Raw genomic sequence first — 18534 nt, 5'->3', positions numbered from 1 at the left:
TGAGCGAGAGAGGAAGAGGGGCAGCGGGAGGAGGGCGTGTGTGACAATAAGTTAGTGAGAAAAGGGAACAAGATTTGTTTTTCAATTTTATTTGACATGATGTTGGATCGGATCATGATGTTGACAATAAGGTGGGTTTTGTGCTTCAGTGAGTTTTTTTCACTTAAAGCAGATGCTAGCTTCATCAGATTTTTGCTGATTTTTGCTGAGTGTTTAACCAGATCAGTGTGATTTAGCAGTTTTGTCTTTTATGCATTCAGTCTCTTAAACATCAAATTATACTTTTTTTATATCTCCTTTGCTTCTCTCAGTCTCCCGCTTCTTTTGCTCTTTCACTCCACTGATTCGATGCTGCTGGGGTGGGTCGAGTCGCCCGGGTACCCCACCGGATACCCGCCTCATGCCAGTTTCAACTGGAGCCGCTGTGCTCCCGAAGGCCACAGCCTGTCCGTCAAGCTCATCCACATGGACATAGAGGACAGCTGGGACTGTGAAAACGATGCAATAAAGGTCAGGGGTCACATTAACGACCAAACGCCTTCACCTTGTCGTTCCGGTGAGGACTTCATTCTCCGATCCCTTGTCTCCGTCCCTCAGGTGTACTCGAATGGCAACCTAATTTCCGTTTTGTGTGGTAAAATGGGGTTTGAAGAGCTTCAGGCTACGGTCAATCCCTCCCTCCTCTCCGCGCCCGGCGGCTGCCTCTCCCTGTCGTTCCACTCTGACTATTCAAACACTGAGAGGCACACTGGCTTCAGAGGGTTTTACACCATCAAAGGTAAAAAATAAACGAGTAAAGAGAGCAGCAGGGGGACTATGCTCCTGTATTCAACCACATTTCAGTGCTTTTGTGATAATTTTATTTTTTTCACTGTGCCTTTGGATGTTGCCCTCATAGTTTTTTTTTTAAATAAACTCAACAAATCATAACAACTGCAGTTTATTGTTGCTAAAACTCTTGTGAAAATACATGATCTATACATTTTTTTCCCATAGCTTGAAAGATAAAATGCATGTGCTTGAGACCATTATTTTGCATTCTCTGAATCCTGCTTAAAATACATAATTTCACCTCTTGCACTGAAAACTGTCTTCTCCCAGTGGTTGATTCTTGTTGTCTGATGTAAATTTGTACAAATAAACTAAAACTGAATGTTGTATGTGCCACACTTTCATAACCTTTATTTTCTCTGTTAGATTTTGACGAATGCGAAGACGACCCAAACAACCAGTGCACCCAGTTCTGTCACAACTTCGTGGGAGGGTACCACTGCACCTGTCGCCACGGTTACCACCTGGCCAAAGACAAGCACACTTGCACCGGTACAAATAAAATGTCAGAACCAGCAGAAAGAGCCTGAGACGAGAAGACGCCTGTGAATCAGACAGTCGCAGGCAAATCAAGGAAGAGTGAATAAAACCGAAACATGAAGTGAAAATTGGGAAATAGAAGAAGCAGAAAGGATCGGACGGGGGGTGACTGACAGAAAAGGGAGAGAGTTTTTACAAGAGGGGAGGCTGAATGAGTAAGCTTGTAAAACGGTAAATTGATGATAATGACCATGAAATCTGCTGTGACCACACAGTGAGCTGTTCTGAGGATCTGTCTGGACTGAACCAAGGCGACGTCTCCAGCCCCCTGTGGCCTCGACCGTATGCAGAGAGCGCCAACTGCCGGTACAGTCTCTCCGTGGAGGCTCACCTCCAGCTGGAGCTGCACTTCTCCGATGACTTTGATGTGGAACAAAGCCCTGATGGTCAATGCATCGATGCACTGAGGGTGAGTGTGGAGTGGCTTACTGCAGAGGAGTGGTTCTGGGGAAATCTCTGAATTCATCGAATTGCAGAAGGAAAAGGGACAAACAGAAAGAGGAATTAAAAAAAAAGAAGTGCCCAAAGCATGGATTTGATAGCTTTTTGTACATTCTACTTAGTATTTTTCTTTGAGTTTGTCTAAAGCTCCTACAGTTTTGACTGAGAAAAGCTGTGATCATCAATCTTTCTTCAAAACCTTGTTAAAACCTCATGGGGCGGTTTGGAGGCTTTTCTCAGTAAAACTCAGCATTCAGCAGCAGGCTTCCTTAAAAAGGTTGCAGTCCATCGGACACAATCACCCATGAACACATTCAAAACTCTTTTTACCAGGAGTCATGTTGGGCGCTGTGGTTGTGGTTCATTGGTTTTGGATTCTGATTAAAAGCTAAAGATTCTCAAACCACAACCACCGTATTAGGTGGGAAGAAACCATGTCGATACTACAGCTCGCCTTCTCTGCCAAACAAGTGAAACTCCTAAATATTGATGCATCAGAACAGCACACGCAAGTCTGTAATCCTTCCTGTCTGTCTTTTTCCACAGCATTTTTATTATTAGTCATTGAGTAGGCGCTGCTTAGCAGCTGTTTCTTCATTCTCACATTGAATAAGATTTTTCATAAAATCGGAGAAATAAATATTTTCCAGTGTTATCTTGTTATTGGGTTTTTTTTTCAGATTGAAACTCCCTCTGGGATTCTCGGGCCGTTCTGTGGACAGACACCACCTCCGTCTCCCTTCCTTACTCACTCAAATGACGTCAAAATCCACTTCACCTCCGACAACTTTGGCACCAACAAAGGCTTCAGCCTGCGCTTCCAGACCAGAGGTACAGCAGCAGCCTCCTCACATGAGACGAGACGTGAAAAAGACTCACTGAACTCATTTTTTTAACACTTTTCTCCAACACTGACTGCAGATAAGGTCTGTCCAGCGGTGGTGACTCAACACTCCACCGTCACCCCTCAGAAAGCTCAGTACGATCGTGGACAAACAGTGACAGTAAAGTGTGAAGTTGGATACATCGCACTGACAGTGAGTGTCCAAACGTGAAAAATTAAGTTAAAGGTGGAATACAACATTTTCTCGAAAAGACGAAGCCCCACGTCTGTTACTCACTTTTTGAACAACGCGCATGCGCCAGACCATCCGCCCGGCTCTCCTGCTTCTCCCAGAAAACGCGGAAGTGTACGAGCGCGATCTCCTCTTCTCCGGCGTGCACGGCTCTGTACAGTTTCTGCGATCCGCCTCGCTCATAAATAAAGCTTTTTTTTCCGAAACAGCTACAGTTTCATTATGTCAGACTCGCCATCGGTAAGTACTAGCTCAGAAGCTCACGGCTACATAAACACTCTGAATGCGCATGCGCAAAAGGGAGAAGCTGATTGGGCGCAAGCACGGAGAACCGCCTTACGAAAGCAGCTCGACAAACAGACCCACCAATTATTTAGGTGATCCACCCGGAAATCAAAATGTTGTATTACACCGTTACACAGTAACATTGACTTTGAAATATGAGCTGAAAGGTTCAGATTTACAAAACATATTTTCTTGTTTATGAATAAAGATGCTATAGTCTGTTTAATTTAATTATTCAAGTTAGCAATTTTGACAAACTGCATTGGTTAACAAAAGACAGTCAAAAGACTAATTATGTTTTCCTTTTGCAATGTAGCATGAGATCCACACCTTGTCATCGCAGTATGAGGCGACGTGCCAGAGCACAGGCTCATGGGCGCCCAGTTACTCCTGTGAACGTGAGAATAGCTGCCACCAGCACTTTTCTCTGAATATATTCTGTATTGTTTACTTTATTGTGCTCTTTGATAATACCTTTTTTTTCTGTTCTTGTAGCTGTAAACTGTGGCTTTCCTAATATTCCAACTGATGGCATCCTTCAGCTGGTGGACTCCGAAAACCAGCAGACTCAGTATAAGGACCAGATCCAGTTTCACTGCACCTCAGAGTACTACACACTGGAAGGAGACGGTGATTATAAGAAGCTTTTACACATCTCTTTTAATTGTTTTTGATGGTGGAAGGGCATTTCAAAAATAACATTCCTCACTATTTTAGACAAATACACCTGCACTGCCAGTGGCGAGTGGGTATCAGATGGTGGTGAAACAAAGATGCCAAAATGCATTGAAGGTAGGAACCTAAACATGGTTTTTATGTTATTCAATTTTCAAAATTCAGTTGGGGATGTCTCTTTATTGACGACTTCTATGCATTTCAGTGTGCGGTCAGCCTGAAAAATCCATTTCAAGTGCGGGCAGAATTTTGGGAGGACAAAATGCAAACCGGGGCGAAATACCTTGGCATCTGCTGATCAAAAATCCAAGAGGAGGCGCATCTCTGATCAATGATCGATGGGCAGTCACAGCAGCTCATGTTGTGGATGGGGCTGACGAAACCTCTTTGCGGCTTTTTGGTGGACTGGTGGATGGAAGAAAATCAGGCGGGTCCGGTGTGTCTGTCTTGAAGAGTGAGAGGATCATAATTCACCCGGGATATAGCAGGCACATTTCTGGCGACGCTCGCGATAATTTTGATAACGACATCGCTCTTATAAAATTCACTTCGAGAGTTACCTTTGGGCCAAACCTCCTTCCTATTTGTCTGCCAGGCGTCAACGGGGCTGTGAGTGAAAATGAAATTGGCACGGTGTCAGGCTGGGGTATGACAGAGAATCTCAACAAGTCACCTATGTTAAAATACGCACATCTGGGGGTCTATCCTGTCAATACCTGCAGAGACACACCCACCCTGCCACCGAACAAAGCAATGATCTTCACTGATAACATGTTCTGTGCTGGAGCAGCGGGGGCAGACAGCTGCAAAGGGGACAGCGGGGGGCCGTTTGTTCTGCCTTCCTTGACTGTGGGCAGCGGGCCTTATTATCTGGCCGGCATTGTCTCCTGGGGGCAACAGTGCCGACGCCAAGAGAACAAGGGTTACTACACCAAGGTGGAGAATTACGTAGACTGGATTAAAGAAACTATAGAAACAACAAATTGATCGCAGTAACAAACACGATGAAGGTGGAAAAATGTCCAGCAAAGCACATCACAACACACTCCAGGACTGATTTCTGAGCTAAATCCAGAAGATAATTAAGACTTCTACTCCAATATGCCAGGATTATTGACCCAATAACTGTTACATTTTTTTTTTATTTTACTGATCAATTTTATATTAAAGAAAATGCAAATCAGCTGCCATTTCATGATCAATATTTCAGGTGTAAATGAATTTATGCTTTTATATACCGTTATGAACTGTTAACTTGAGTGCTTATTTGATATAGTGACACATTCTCAGCAGTGATTCGCTGTTTTAAAACTGAGGGCTACTTCAATTGTGCCACTTAACCTGAATAACTGCAGTTGTATGATTCACTCTTAATGACAATATAAATAAAGAATGTTTAACAATGGTTTACTAAAGAGGGAAAGAAACAGGCTTTATTAAAAAGTTATTTGTGTCTGTTCATGTAAATTAGTTTGGACGTTTGAAGGGCCATTCGTATTTCATGTCACAGCCAGGATTAAAACCCAAAATATTCAAGTGAGAGAGCTAACCATATCGCACTGTGCAGCCAGGTATAGGTGATACATATTTTTTGTAATTCATAACACTCTGCTCAATGTCTAATTACAACCTAATCATTAATTTTGGAAATAAGTTAAATTAAATCATATATAATGGAGCTAGTAATTTATGTTAAACTAGAATTTGGCACTCAGAGAGCGCAGACCTCCGCCACAGCTCAAATCAGTCACCAACAACAATAAGAACACCATATATAATGACAAAACATTTTATTTCTCCCCGACACAAACAATATATGGGAGAAAGCCGTTTGTTGCATGTTCATATGTCAATGTGTTGCCTCACAGTGACTGACACTCCAATCCCCCTTTTTTTGTCTGTTCTGGATCCTGGTATCCGGCGCGCGGAGCGGTGCGGCACGCGGTGCCTGCATGCTGTGTCGGGAGCCGTGAGTGGGGTGCTGGATGGCCCCCCCACATTTAATTCTGGGCCCCCATAACCCTGGGCCCGGGACAACAGAGCCGTTTGTCCCCCCCTGTCGGCGGGCCTGCCCAACTATGTCAAAGACTGCCCTATCTCTCAATGATAAAGAATCCTTTAAAAAATTCCTGGATCCAGACAGTAATCCAGATCATCGCCAAAATTTAATAGATTCTAAGTTAGCCCAAGGGCCACCTTTCCACAAAGTTTCATTGCAATCCGTCCATAACTTTTTCCATAATGTTGCTAACAGACCAACAAACCGACGCGATTACATAACCTCCTTGGCGGAGGTAATCACATTGTGTAACTTCATGCAACAACATAATGAAAGGTTTCATTAATGAAACTTCTGGGGAAATAAAAGTTTAAGGCATTTTAGTCTGAAAGGTGTCTTGTTAACAAGTAAATTTAGATTGTCCATCCTGTCTTCCTATCAACAAATCTGAAAAGAAATGTCCAACTGGAACTAAGTAGTGATTTTTTTGGTGTATTGCTCAATCAATGATGGCAAATAATAAACATTAAAATCTATTGAAAGTTCCCATTTTCTGCTGCAGTTGCTTGTCATGTGTTTTCTATGATGCCCTCTCTCACATTACACCTGTAATCTGCTCTGTGTGTGTGTTTGTGCATAGGTTAAAATGTAATGGCTGGAAGCAGAACTTTACCTTTAACTATGAACTGGCATAGACTACATGTAATCCAATTTGTAAGATTTAAACACTGAACTCAATTTGAGAAGAGTAAAATCGTACTGCTGAGTAATAATCCCTCCTGCTCAATTTAGAACCCCTTTCGATTTCTTTTAACATGTCAGAATGGCTTTTCTTTATGAAAAGCCTTCTGGAAAAGTTACTAAAGAGCAATCATCCTTACTTTCAGTCGTCCGCCATTGAAGCATGACTGTCCCAGAGACAACCCCCTTTGTCAGGGTGTCATTGATCCATACCAAATCTGATGCCTGAAATACAACCAAATTAAGAGAAGTCATCAAGATACCCCCCGCCAAAAAACTCACATAGCAATGTTGCAACTTTGTTCAATGAATTTAATAATAATATATGTCACTGCAGTGCCTTGGCACATGTTACGTTCGCGGAACACCAAACAGCCAATCAGGACGTGGTATTTTTTAAGGCGGGACTTGCGTCGTCTTAGCCAATTACAACGAGAAACGTCACAAGAGCGTTATAACCAGCAACTCTGGGAAGAAATTAGGAATAATGACGGCAAAACCAGAAAATATTGATCTTGATTCAACTTGCAAAGGTCAAATTTGTATCCTCGTGAACCAGCCCCGCCCACTCCACATCCACGTTTGGATTTAGTAGCTGGGGTGGGTCTGGGGACAAGCCAATAGGTGCGTTCGACATGAGAAAGCCAGAGGCAGACCTTTAAGACTTTTGAGCCGCCCCGCCCAGATGTGGCCCGGCGTCACTGATACGTAGGACCTACGTAGGGCATCGAAAACTCGCGAGACCCAAACGAGATCGGTCACAGAGGTAGCCGCGTGAGCTGCTCGAGAGCAACTCACCGCGGCTACCTGGCCCACCTCTCTGTTTCATACAGGCAGGGGATTGGACCCCAGCCCACTCGTCATCAGTTTGATGACAACGCGCTTTATTTGCATAAATAAACACCCAGTCCCGGCTCCAGCCCAGTGTAGAGGGGGGGGGGGAGGGGAGGGGGGGGGGGGGGCATTGCCACCCCGGACGACGGGCCTGTAAACACCCCCCACAGTGGAGTCATGAGAAACACCAACATGGAGAACATAGGGTTGTCCGAGTTGGAGGCAGACTTATAACTCCGCCCCACGGCTGCGCCGTCTACTTCGTCTAGCTCCGTCTACCTCTGGCTTTGCCATCGTGAACGCACCTAATAGAAAGACAATGCGGCTCGGTCATGAGCTGGCCGATCCAATCAGCGTTGCCGCTTTTTGTTTTCAATTTTTTTTGGCAAATTCCGGCGGCTAAACCGGAAGTGACGTCATCAACGAGTGTAGCGGAGATTACGGACTTTAACCATCGTCTGAAACCTGCAATAAGTAAAGTTACAGCCAAAATACCAAGTATTACAACAATGAAGCAAGAGCAAGAGTCTGCGCTTGGTGAGTTTCTAACAGAAAAAGGCGTTTTCACGTGTCTTTGTGTGTAGAGAAGCTAGAGCTAAACAGCTAAAGCTAAATCTTAGAGAAGCTAACGCATCTTGATGACGTATATGTTTTGAAGCGCTGATTGGCTGAAGTGCGCTGTCAGTCAAAGGAGTAACCTACGTCCCCTGCACAGGCTTGTCTCCAAACCCACCCCAGCTACTAAATCCAAACGTGGATGTGAAGTGGGCGGGGCTGGTTCACGAGGCTACATATATATGTATATATATATATATATATATATATATATATATATATATATGTGTGTAAGTATATGTAATTTTATGCATATTTCTATCTCCCTCGGGTTATAACATATTCTCAAGTAACGGACGGAAGGGGTGCGTATTAGTCACGTCAATGCAACATGTTCGTTTCTATATTAGAACTGCTATATTGCTGAGTTTCAATAGCTTGTTGTTGTTTGTCTTTCACAAATATTGGTGGGCTTCTCTTTATGAGAAACCTCCTAGATAAATACTGAAAGAGTAACCAATCCTGCAATGATTCGAACCAGAAGGACGTATTAGTCTCCCAAATACACTCCTCAGTTACGGTGTCAGTTTGTTTAATCAAATTTAACCACAACAACATGAAATACAATATCAATATATGTTTTACAGGGTCAAAAAAAAATATATATATAACGGAATACAGATTTTTTTTTTAATCCAAAATAATATCTTGTTACCGCGGTGCATGCTGGATATTTTAAAAACAGCTTTGCTACCTTCCAATCGGAACACGTTATACCAATGACGTATAGAATTAATTCTATACGTCATTGCGTTATACACTTAAACGGCGGGACTTTGTTAGTTTTAGCCAATCAACGAGCGGCACGTCACGCTCCAGTAGCGTCCACAGCTGCGTCCTATATCAACTGTGAGAAACACAAACGTTAAAGTCGGTCATTAATCTGAAAAGAAGTGCCAATACTGCTCTCTGGTGGTAGAAAAGGAGTAGTAGAAATATTAACACATGAGTACAAAACCTAAGCACCGAAATAATGTAAAATGTAAAATGTTTGCACTGATGCATGTATTATCTTACACTTTAATTCACTAAATCTCCTCAGTTCTTAATTGTGTAAGTATTCAGTTGTGCTGCAAGAAATGTGAAAAACCTTCATGAGAATGCTTCTCCTTCTCAGAGACAAGTTGAAACCCACACAGAAAGAGACCTGCATCTTAAAAGAACCCCTCTGACCCTGAACCACAAAAAGATGCCCAAAGCCTGAAATGGGGATCTTCTCGCTAAGAGAGAAGAGATTTATTTTACTCAAATTTTTCCTCAATTTATATTGTTCTACCCTGTTCATGGCCAGGTCATTGGCAGCTTACTATGGATAAAGTCAGGGTGTAGCATTGAAAACATGAGCTTAAGGGCAAAAACACTGCAAATCAAAAAGAAAGTGAAAAGTAAAAGCTACAACGTTCTGTTGACAAAAGGAAAAAAAGACCAGTTTTCTTTCTGCCTTTACCCTATTCACAAATATTCTTTGTGGGTATTTATTTGACATAATGATGATATTTCCCCAACTGTGGAAATAATTCCCCAATTGGGGCGGCTGTGGGTCAGTGGTGAGAGCGGTTCTCCTACAATTGGGAGGTTGTGAGTTCAATCCCTGTCTCCCCCTGTCTCCCCCTGTCTGCATGTCAAAGTGTCCTTGGGTAAGACACTGAACCCTGAATTGCCCCCAGTGCTGTACATCTCTTTGGATAACACTGCCGACGCCAAGAGAACAAGGGTTCCTACACCAAGGTGCAGAATTACGTAGACTGGCTTAAAGGAACTATAGAAACAACAAATTGATCGCAGTAACAAACACAATGAAGGTGGAAAAATGTCCAGCAAAGCACATCACAACACACTCCATGACTGATTTCTGAGCTAAATGCAGAAGATGATTAAGACTTCTACTCAAATATGCCAGGATTATTGACCCAATAATATAATAATAAAAATGTATTATTACAATAAAAATGTAATAATACATTTGTATTTTACTGATCAATATTACACTAAAGAAAATAAAAATCAGCTGCCATCAATGTTTCAGATGTAATAGAATTTATGCTTTTATATACCATAACTGTTATCTCGTGTGATTATTTGATACAGTGATACATTATCAGAAAAAATTAACTGTTTTAAAACTGAGGGCTACTTCAATTGCACCACTTAACCTGAATAACTGCAGTTGTACATTCACTTTGAATGACAATACAAATAATGAATGGTTTACTAAAGAGGGAAATAAACAGGCTTTATTAAAACGTTATTTGTGTCTGTTCATGTAAATTAGTTTGGATGTTTGAAGCACCATCCATATTTCATGTCACAGCAAGGATTAAAACCCAAAACATTCAAGTGAGAGAGCTAACCATATCGCACTGTGCAGCCAGGTATAGGTGATACATATTTTTTTTATCTCATAATACTCTGCTCAATATCTAATTACAACTTAATCATTAATTTTGGAAATAAGTTAAATTAATTCATATGTAATGGAGCTAATAATTTATGTTAGATCACATAGTGTAATTTCATGCAACAACATAATGAAAGGTTTCATTAATGAAACTTCTGGGGAAATAAAAGTATTAAGGCATTTTAGTCTAAAAGATGTCTTGTTAACAAGTAAACTTAGATTGTCCATCCTGTCTTCCTATCAACAAATCTGACAAGAAATGTCCAACTGGAACTATGTAGTGATTTTTTTGGTGTATTGCTCCCAATCAATGTTGGTAAATAATAAATATTAAAATCTAATGAAAGTTCCCTTTTTCTGCTGTCATTTGTTTCCTCTGATGCTCTCTCTTACATTACAATTGTAATCTGCTCACTGTGTGTGTGTGTGTGTGTGTGTGTTTGTGTGCAATTTAGATTAAAATGTAATGGCTGGAAGCAGAACTTCACCTTTAATCTATGAACTAGCACAGAGTAATTTGATCCGGTTTGCAAGGTTTAAATACTGAATCGAATTTATGAAGTGTGTAATATAATAATAACGCTGAGTAGTTATTCATCCTGCAAAACTTACGACTTCTATTTCTTTTTTAACCATCTCATAATGGCTTACTTTTATGATAAACTTCTAGAAAATTGACAGAAGATCAAACATCCTTGGTTTTACTATTTAAACATTGTGAGTGTTCCAGACACAAACCTCTTTGTCAGGGTATCATTTGAGCCATATCAAATCTGATGCCTGAAATAAAACCAGATTAAGAGAAGTTATCAAGATACCCCCACCCCTGAAAAAAACAAAAATAAAAGCAAAGTTGCAACTTTGTTCAATTAATTTGATAATAATATATGTCACTATAGTGCCTTAGCGGATGTTACGCACGCAAATCACCAAACAGCCAATCAGGACGTGGTATTTTTTAAAGGCGGGACTTGCGTAGTCTTAGCCAATTACAACGCGAAACGTCACAAGAGCGTAATAACCAGCTTCATTCCACCTCTGGGAGTAAAATTGGGAATAAAGACGGAAAAAACAGAAAATACTGATCTCGATTCAACCCGCAAAGGTGAAAGATATAAGTATATTCAATTTACGCGTATTTGTATCTCCTTCGGTTTCTAACATGTTCCCACGTAACGGACTAAATGGGTGCGTCAGAATTAACCTGATCTGTAAATGGCCTCTGTGCACGTCGATGAAAAATGTCAGTGTCTGTCCGGGATTAACTGTTCTGTTTCGATATGTAAGGTTATACTTTGTTTTTGACAATTCCTGGGGGCTTCTCTTTATGAGAAGCCTTCTAGACAAATATCTAAAGAGCAAACAATCCTGAAAGTTCTATGGGCATAAGGATGTATTATTCTCCCAAACACACACTCCTCAGTTATGGTGTCAGTTTTTTTTTTAACCAAATTTAACCACAAAAACGTGAACCATAGTATCATCATACGTTTTATAGGGTAAAAAACACAAATATAACAGAATACAATAAATTTTCATCCTTTAAATAAACTCTTGTTACCGCAGTGCATGCTGGATATTTTGAGAACAGCTTTGCTACCTTCCAATCGGAACACGTCATGCACTTAAAAGGCGGGACTTTGTTAGTTTTAGCCAATCAACGAGCGAAACGTCACGCTCCTGCAGTTCATTCACAAACGGCGTCCTTTATCGACTGTGAGAAACACAAACATTAAAGTCGGTCATTAACCTGCAAAGAAGTGCTTCTGATTTTTTTTTAAGACGTAATAGTAATTCCGGACTCGTATCTAGAGTCCCCCTAAATTCGTCCATTTTTTCCCCAAAACGTGTTTTAAACAACGCCAGGAGGTTGGAGTTTATCCCTGATATTCATGTGGAAACGGTGTAACTAGGCAAGACAAGTCGCATTGAACGTTAAAGCCGCCAAATTAACTTTGCATGGAGTTAGGACTTGTTTTACATACTTTCACAATTATTTAACACCAAAAAACAACCTATTAATATTTATATCTGCCTATGAAATACTCAAATAAATGTTCAGCAACCTACTCTGTTGTGTAAAAACAGCATGGTGAACGCAGTACAGATTGATCTTCTCTATTTAACATTTTCTAAGTTTTCCCTTTTTTTAAGCACAGGTGACTAAGACAGCAGTTTCAAAAAGGATCTCCATGGACTCACTAGTTCAATCTTCAGCAATATCATAAATAAAAATGTTTTATAGTTTTGGGGCACAATAATACAATAATGAAAATGTGCTAATATAATCACACATTATCATACATAGAAATGCCCTGAACTCCTGAAATTGTTAACAGGCAATAGACAAATTATTATAAAATCCAATAAATATATTTTTGATCATCACACCTGACTGAGTTTCTCTTTCTCTGTGTAACTTAATTACTTACCACCTCGAGTCTGTTTTTCTGCCACTATTTCTTCAAACATTCACCAATAATATTAACACTCTGTTATCGAAATGCCAATACTGCTCTCTGGTGGTAGGAAAGGAGTAGTCGAAATATTGACACATGAGTACAAAACCTAAGCACTGAAATAATCCAAAATGTAAAATGAATGCACAGATGCATGTATTATCTTACGCTTTAATTCACTAAATCCCCCCAGTTCTTAATGCTGTAAGTATTCAGTTGTGCTGCAGGAAATGTGAAAAACCTTCATAAAGTGGTGAGAGTGCTTCTCCTTCTCAGAGACAATCAAATTGCAACCCACACAGAAAGAGACCTGCATCTTAAAAGAACCCCTCTGACCCTGAACCACTGAAAGATGCCCTCAGCCCCAAGTGGGGATCTTCTCGCAAAGAGAGAAGAGATTTATTTTACACAAATTATTCCTCCATTCATATTGTTCTAACCTGCTCATGGTCACCAGGGGCAAGTCATTGCCAACTTACTATGGATAAAGTCAGGGTGTAGCATTGACAACATGAGCATAAGGGCAAAAACCCTTTAAATCAAAAAGAAAGTGAAAAGTGAAAGCTACGATGTTCTGTTGACAAAAGAAAAAAAAAGACCAGTTTTCTTTCTGCCTTTACCCTATTCACACATATTCTTTGTTGGTATTTAAAACCTGCAGTGCCAAGGAAGAGCATTGTGACAGAATGATGATATTTCCCCAATTTGTGTTGTATTGTGTAGTATTCTCCTGTGCTCTGTGTTTGAAAAGAAACATTTCTTTGCTGCGCAGTCTTTTGAAGTGAAGCATTCACCAATTTTGCCAAACCAAACAAGGCATATTCCTGGCATTAACGCAGCGGGTTGCTAAACACCGGGAACGACAGCCTTTATGACATTAATGTTTCACCTGAATGTGAGACATTTGCTTCTACAACAGCAGAACAGCTCAGGCGCTCGATAAATATGGGGTGGTCCTCCTGTATAATCTGGTAAGTTAGTTTACAGCGCTCTTTTTTTTTTGTACATGAAACAGATTTTTGCTGAAATTACTATACTAATTGTATTTTTGCTCATATCTGAAATTCCTTGAGCGTTGCTTCTCGTTTAGTGTCTTACTCCAATGCTGGAGACAATGTTACCTGTAAACAGCGGTTGACCTAAAAGGTTGACTGAATGATGAATCACTGAGTATTTCATGTATTAATTCTTGACAATATTATGTGACTACAACAGCTGTATTGGTTGTGTTTGTTCTTTCCTGTTTGCACCAACTTTGGACTATTGGCTCAGATGACCTTAGTTCCAGTAAACAGATGAAACCCTCTTTTCATACACCTTCGAAGGTTTCTCTGCTTGTCGGTGTGTGAGTGCTGGCCTCTGCCAGATCCTCCGATGCACGGAGAGGTCCATTCTCCAGGATACCCCAGGCCTTACCCTCATAACCTGCAGCAGCAGTGGGATCTCCATGTGCCCGAGGGCTACCAGATCCGACTGACCTTCACCCACCTGGACATCGAAGCGTCTGCAGACTGCTACTACGACTCGCTTTCAGTCAGACTTCTTTTCTAAACACATACGTAACATTTCCCCGAACAAGAGATGCACGTTTGAATTTTAAATGATCAATCTGAATACTGAGTGTTGGCAACTGTAGTTTGATAAAATGGGTTTATCAGTACACACAAGAATCTAATGAAATTTGGTGTCAGAAAAATTATGCTCATGGTGTATAATCTTTGTTAAAATTGTTCCCATCTATGATTTAGAGTAACTGATCACATTATTAAATCTCTTCATGGTGGCCTCACAGCGATATTTAAGTCATTTGAAGCAAGATTTGTTTTCTGTTCCAACAACGATTCTCAAGTTTTTCTGAATCACACTTGTGACTGGAAAATGAACACAGTTCTTAGTGGAATAATGCAATATGTACGCCTGAAATCTAAATAATGGCATTGTAGTTTTCCAGGGACATTATGATTTTAATTTTATGAATCAAAGAAGAAATTCATCTTAGAAATACACATCTTCTGTGTATGCCATGACTCAGTTTGTTGGATTGATATAGATACTAGTACATATATTTTGGACATTTTTAATTCTTGAATTAAGATGTTGATGATTTCATGACTCACAATGCAAAATTTCTAACACAGCAAACTTGCCCAAATAATGACATTTTGAACCTTTGTCTGATCGTTCAGGTCCTCTACGGAGAAAAGCTGTTGGGAAAGTTTTGCGGCAATGAAAACTCCGCAGATGGACATCACCCAGGAAACCATCCAATCTTGTCACCAGGAAACAGCCTCAAGCTCAAGTTTCAAACAGACGGCAACAACCCGGAGCGCCACCAAAACGTGGGCTTCTCTGCTCAGTATCAGGCCATAGGTAGCACTTCCCTTCCCCTCAGCTTCTCTGTAGCTTCCTGTTTTCCCACTCTGTTATCAACCTCTCACTAACTAAACCAGTTTCTCCTCATCAGACATTGATGAATGCTCGGCAGCGGAACCTGAAGATGGCTCCGGACCCCTCTGCTCTCAGATCTGCCTCAACACCCTTGGCTCGTATCTCTGCTCCTGTCACCACGGCTATGAGCTTCGCTCTGACCAACGCAGCTGTGTGTGTGAGTATGGAGCAGAGTCATGGGCAAACACAGAAAGAGAGACACCCACACACACGAAGTTGAACATGAACCTTAAATTTAATGCTTCATGCTTGATTTTCATACCCAGTGTCCTGCAGCGGAGGCTTGTTCGATGAGCCCAAGGGTCATCTTTCCAGCCCAGGTTACCCCAGCCCCCCACCCCATGGCGTTTCCTGTCAGTACGTCATCGCTGTTGAATCCGGCTTCACTATCTCTCTGAACTTCACCGACAAATTCAACATCGAGAGCGTCCACACAGAGGAAGGTCGCCAGTGTCTCCATCACTGGTTGGAGGTAATGTCAAGCACTGACTTTTTCAAAAAAAAGAGAAAGAAAGAAAACTAAAATCTATTGCAAAAGATACTGTTTTCAATTACTCTGTCTAAAGGTGGCCATCGCAGAAGAAAAGAGCATAAAACTTTGTGGTGACGAAAGTCCGGGACTGATGCACATAAACTCAAACGTCGTGAGGCTGAACTACCACACAGACGACGCAGGACAGAGCAGCGGCTGGAGTCTGGACTACAGCACACAGAGTGAGAGGGGGATGGATGAGAGGCTGCATATTTATAAATCTACGACTGAATCAACTCGTCCATTTGTGTCAACTGCCAAAACTTTGTCTCCTTTTATTGCATTTTTTCAGTAAAATGTCAACATAATGCACAAAGGTTGCAACACTTAAGCAGTTATTACAATATCCTTGTTTATTTTTGGTGTTTGCAGGAGTCAAGTGTCCGGTTCCTGGTAATATAGCGAATGGCAGGGTCACCCCCAGATTGACTGAATACTTCTACAGAGACTACATTTACGTACGCTGCGACCAAGGCTACAAGATCATGACTGTGAGACGAAACTTCTACTTAAATCATATTAACAAATGCAGAACTTAACGTGAATTTGTCCGTGTTTTGAATTTTAAACAACTGCTAACAATTCAATATTTTTTTGCGCTCTTTCCATCAGGGAGGTCAAGAGATTGACAGTTTCTCCACAATGTGCCAAAGTAATGGACAGTGGCACCTCAAGCTGCCTGAATGCCACTGTACGTTCGTTTGGATCAAATACCAAAACAAATACACTGCAAAAGTCACCAAAATAAGCTTTCATGAGATTTTCTGGTGGAAATGCTGAAATGTCTTCCTGTGTTTTTCTGCAGTAATCGATTGTGGAGAACCTGAACCTTTGCTGAATGGAGGAGTGACCTTCCTGTCCGGCTATCAGAATCAGTATCTTTCAGTCATTCAGTATCACTGCAATGAACCGTTTTACTTTCTCCTGGGTGGTGCGAACGGTAAGATTTTCATCAACTTTTTTGTTATCTTTTACGTCAAGAATCTGTGGAACTGCATGTTTTTAGTTGTGTCAGTACTGCATGAACACTTTATTATATTGCACAGTTATCCGTACACACTTGACACACTTGTTTTTGCTGCAGCTGTTGCACGTTATATCATATGTTTCCTGTACGTTGGTTCTTCCCAGTGACCTTCACCTGTGAAGCAGACAGAGTCTGGAGATCCAGTATTGATATTGTCAGCCCAACATGCATTCCAGGTATTACCTTTCCGTTTGTGAAGACCCAATCTGGGGCTGTCTGCGGTGGGTTTAACCAGTCGTGACATACTGTGCATGTTTGCTTCTCTTCCAGTTTGTGGTCAACCAACAAAACACATATCTTACTATCAGAGGATCATCGGCGGCAGTGACGCTCCAGACGACACCATCCCCTGGCAGGTGCTCCTGAGTGTGTCAGGAGACCGAGGAGGGGGCATGGTGATCGCAGACCGCTGGATCATGACTGCGGCTCACGTGCTGATGAGGGGTTCACAGGTCGTGCCAAGCTCTACTGTGCGAGTAAGTATACCAGGCGTCCGTTGGCGTTAGCTGCATGGCCTCTGCCTCCATGTTTACTCTTTAGCGCTGATCTCTTTCCTTTGCTCTTTTTCAGATTTACATGGGACTTAACGAAGTAACAGAAAATCTGAGCGCTTACGTTTTTCCTTCCTCTCTTCATGTTCACCCTGAATATCACAATCCACGCCATACTGACTTCAACAATGACATTGCCTTGATCAAACTGCAGGACCCCATCACGTTTCATTCATCCATAATGCCGGTGTGCTTGCCTCCAGAGGGTGCAGAATATGAGACTGGTGTGATAGGGTACATAAACAACTGCCTGATATTTGTTCATTTTGTGTACCTTTCTCTGCACTCACTAACTTTATGTCATTATTTTCTTGAACTCTTTTTTTTCAGATTGGTATCAGGCTTTGGAACCACAGGAACAATAAACAAACGGATTCTCACGAACAAACTGAAGTATTTGAACCTACCATTAGTGTCACAGCAGACGTGCAGTGCTTCGATGACTTCGCTGAGGCGGGGAACGTCTGAAATACCAAACCTGACCGACAACATGTTCTGTGCGGGAATCCCTGAAGGGGGGAAGGACTCCTGCCAGGGGGACAGCGGAGGGCCTTTTACTCTGACCGAGAACGGCCGATTCTGGGCGGCGGGGATTGTTAGCTGGGGCGCAAACTGCGGGATGAAAGACAGATATGGAGTCTATACCAGAGTCGCTAACTATGTGAACTGGATCAAAAAGACCATGCAGGAGAACTGAAAGTTCTCTCTGCAGTGTGATGTGGAAACTTTGCATTAAATGACACATCTATACCCTGAGTTGTCACTTTGTTGCACATTGTTTCAAAATGTTATGAAATAACACTATCATTTTTCGAAACATCATTAAAGGTATGTGATGCTCGAATAGTTGAATGACTACTAGATGGGTTGCTTCGGTTGTTTTGTCCTTGTATGTGTGGCAGTTTTTCTAGATCTCTCCTATGTTAAGAATATTGGTTCCCAAGGAAAATACTTTGCTGTACATCAAAGTATTTTTCATCTTGTTTTTAGTCTTACATTTAAGTTCTTGTTTCTTCAGTATGTTTTTCACAAATATATTCAAAATAAGTAAACAGTGGTGGCTGAGCCAGCATCAGCCATTA

The 18534-nt window shown here is 41.4% G+C and overlaps 2 protein-coding genes and 2 non-coding genes across 8 annotated transcripts; 2 read left to right on the top strand and 2 right to left on the bottom strand.

The window, feature by feature from the left end:
• Nucleotides 1-10: 10 nt before the first annotated feature.
• Nucleotides 11-6402, top strand: c1s.2 (complement component 1, s subcomponent .2). The gene is made up of 11 exons (XM_030103108.1): nt 11-131; nt 312-510; nt 598-778; nt 1198-1323; nt 1587-1780; nt 2493-2643; nt 2734-2849; nt 3490-3571; nt 3669-3803; nt 3891-3965; nt 4054-6402. Exons 1-11 carry the CDS (start codon nt 97-99, stop codon nt 4833-4835), a joined length of 2076 nt encoding a protein of 691 aa, XP_029958968.1. The 5' UTR covers nt 11-96; the 3' UTR covers nt 4836-6402.
• Nucleotides 6403-8444: 2042 nt separating this feature from the next.
• LOC115397534 (U7 small nuclear RNA) lies at nt 8445-8499 on the bottom strand. Its single transcript, XR_003932508.1, has one exon. It is a non-coding gene; the product is annotated as a U7 small nuclear RNA (small nuclear RNA).
• Nucleotides 8500-11442: 2943 nt separating this feature from the next.
• Nucleotides 11443-18287, top strand: c1r (complement component 1, r subcomponent). 5 transcript variants are annotated; one of them, XM_030103102.1, is made up of 14 exons: nt 11447-11540; nt 13667-13865; nt 14220-14427; nt 15081-15264; nt 15359-15499; nt 15609-15814; nt 15909-16056; nt 16247-16365; nt 16487-16565; nt 16680-16814; nt 17006-17077; nt 17172-17377; nt 17472-17686; nt 17783-18287. In XM_030103102.1, the coding sequence occupies exons 2-14, from the start codon at nt 13840-13842 to the stop codon at nt 18147-18149; spliced, it is 2106 nt and encodes a 701-aa protein (XP_029958962.1). In that variant the 5' UTR covers nt 11447-11540; nt 13667-13839; the 3' UTR covers nt 18150-18287. The 5 variants fall into 5 exon arrangements, with proteins under 5 accessions (XP_029958965.1, XP_029958962.1, XP_029958963.1 ...); XM_030103103.1 differs by having other exon boundaries at nt 11464-11540; nt 13814-13865; XM_030103104.1 differs by having other exon boundaries at nt 11527-11540; nt 13817-13865.
• LOC115397533 (U7 small nuclear RNA) lies at nt 11749-11803 on the bottom strand. The gene has a single exon (XR_003932507.1). It is a non-coding gene; the product is annotated as a U7 small nuclear RNA (small nuclear RNA).
• Nucleotides 18288-18534: the final 247 nt, after the last annotated feature.

This window comes from Salarias fasciatus, chromosome 11 (genome assembly GCF_902148845.1).
Source record: "Salarias fasciatus chromosome 11, fSalaFa1.1, whole genome shotgun sequence".
Classification (NCBI taxonomy): domain Eukaryota; kingdom Metazoa; phylum Chordata; class Actinopteri; order Blenniiformes; family Blenniidae; genus Salarias; species Salarias fasciatus.
Note: the sequence above shows the minus strand (reverse complement) of the source record. Positions and strands in the feature narration are given on the sequence as shown.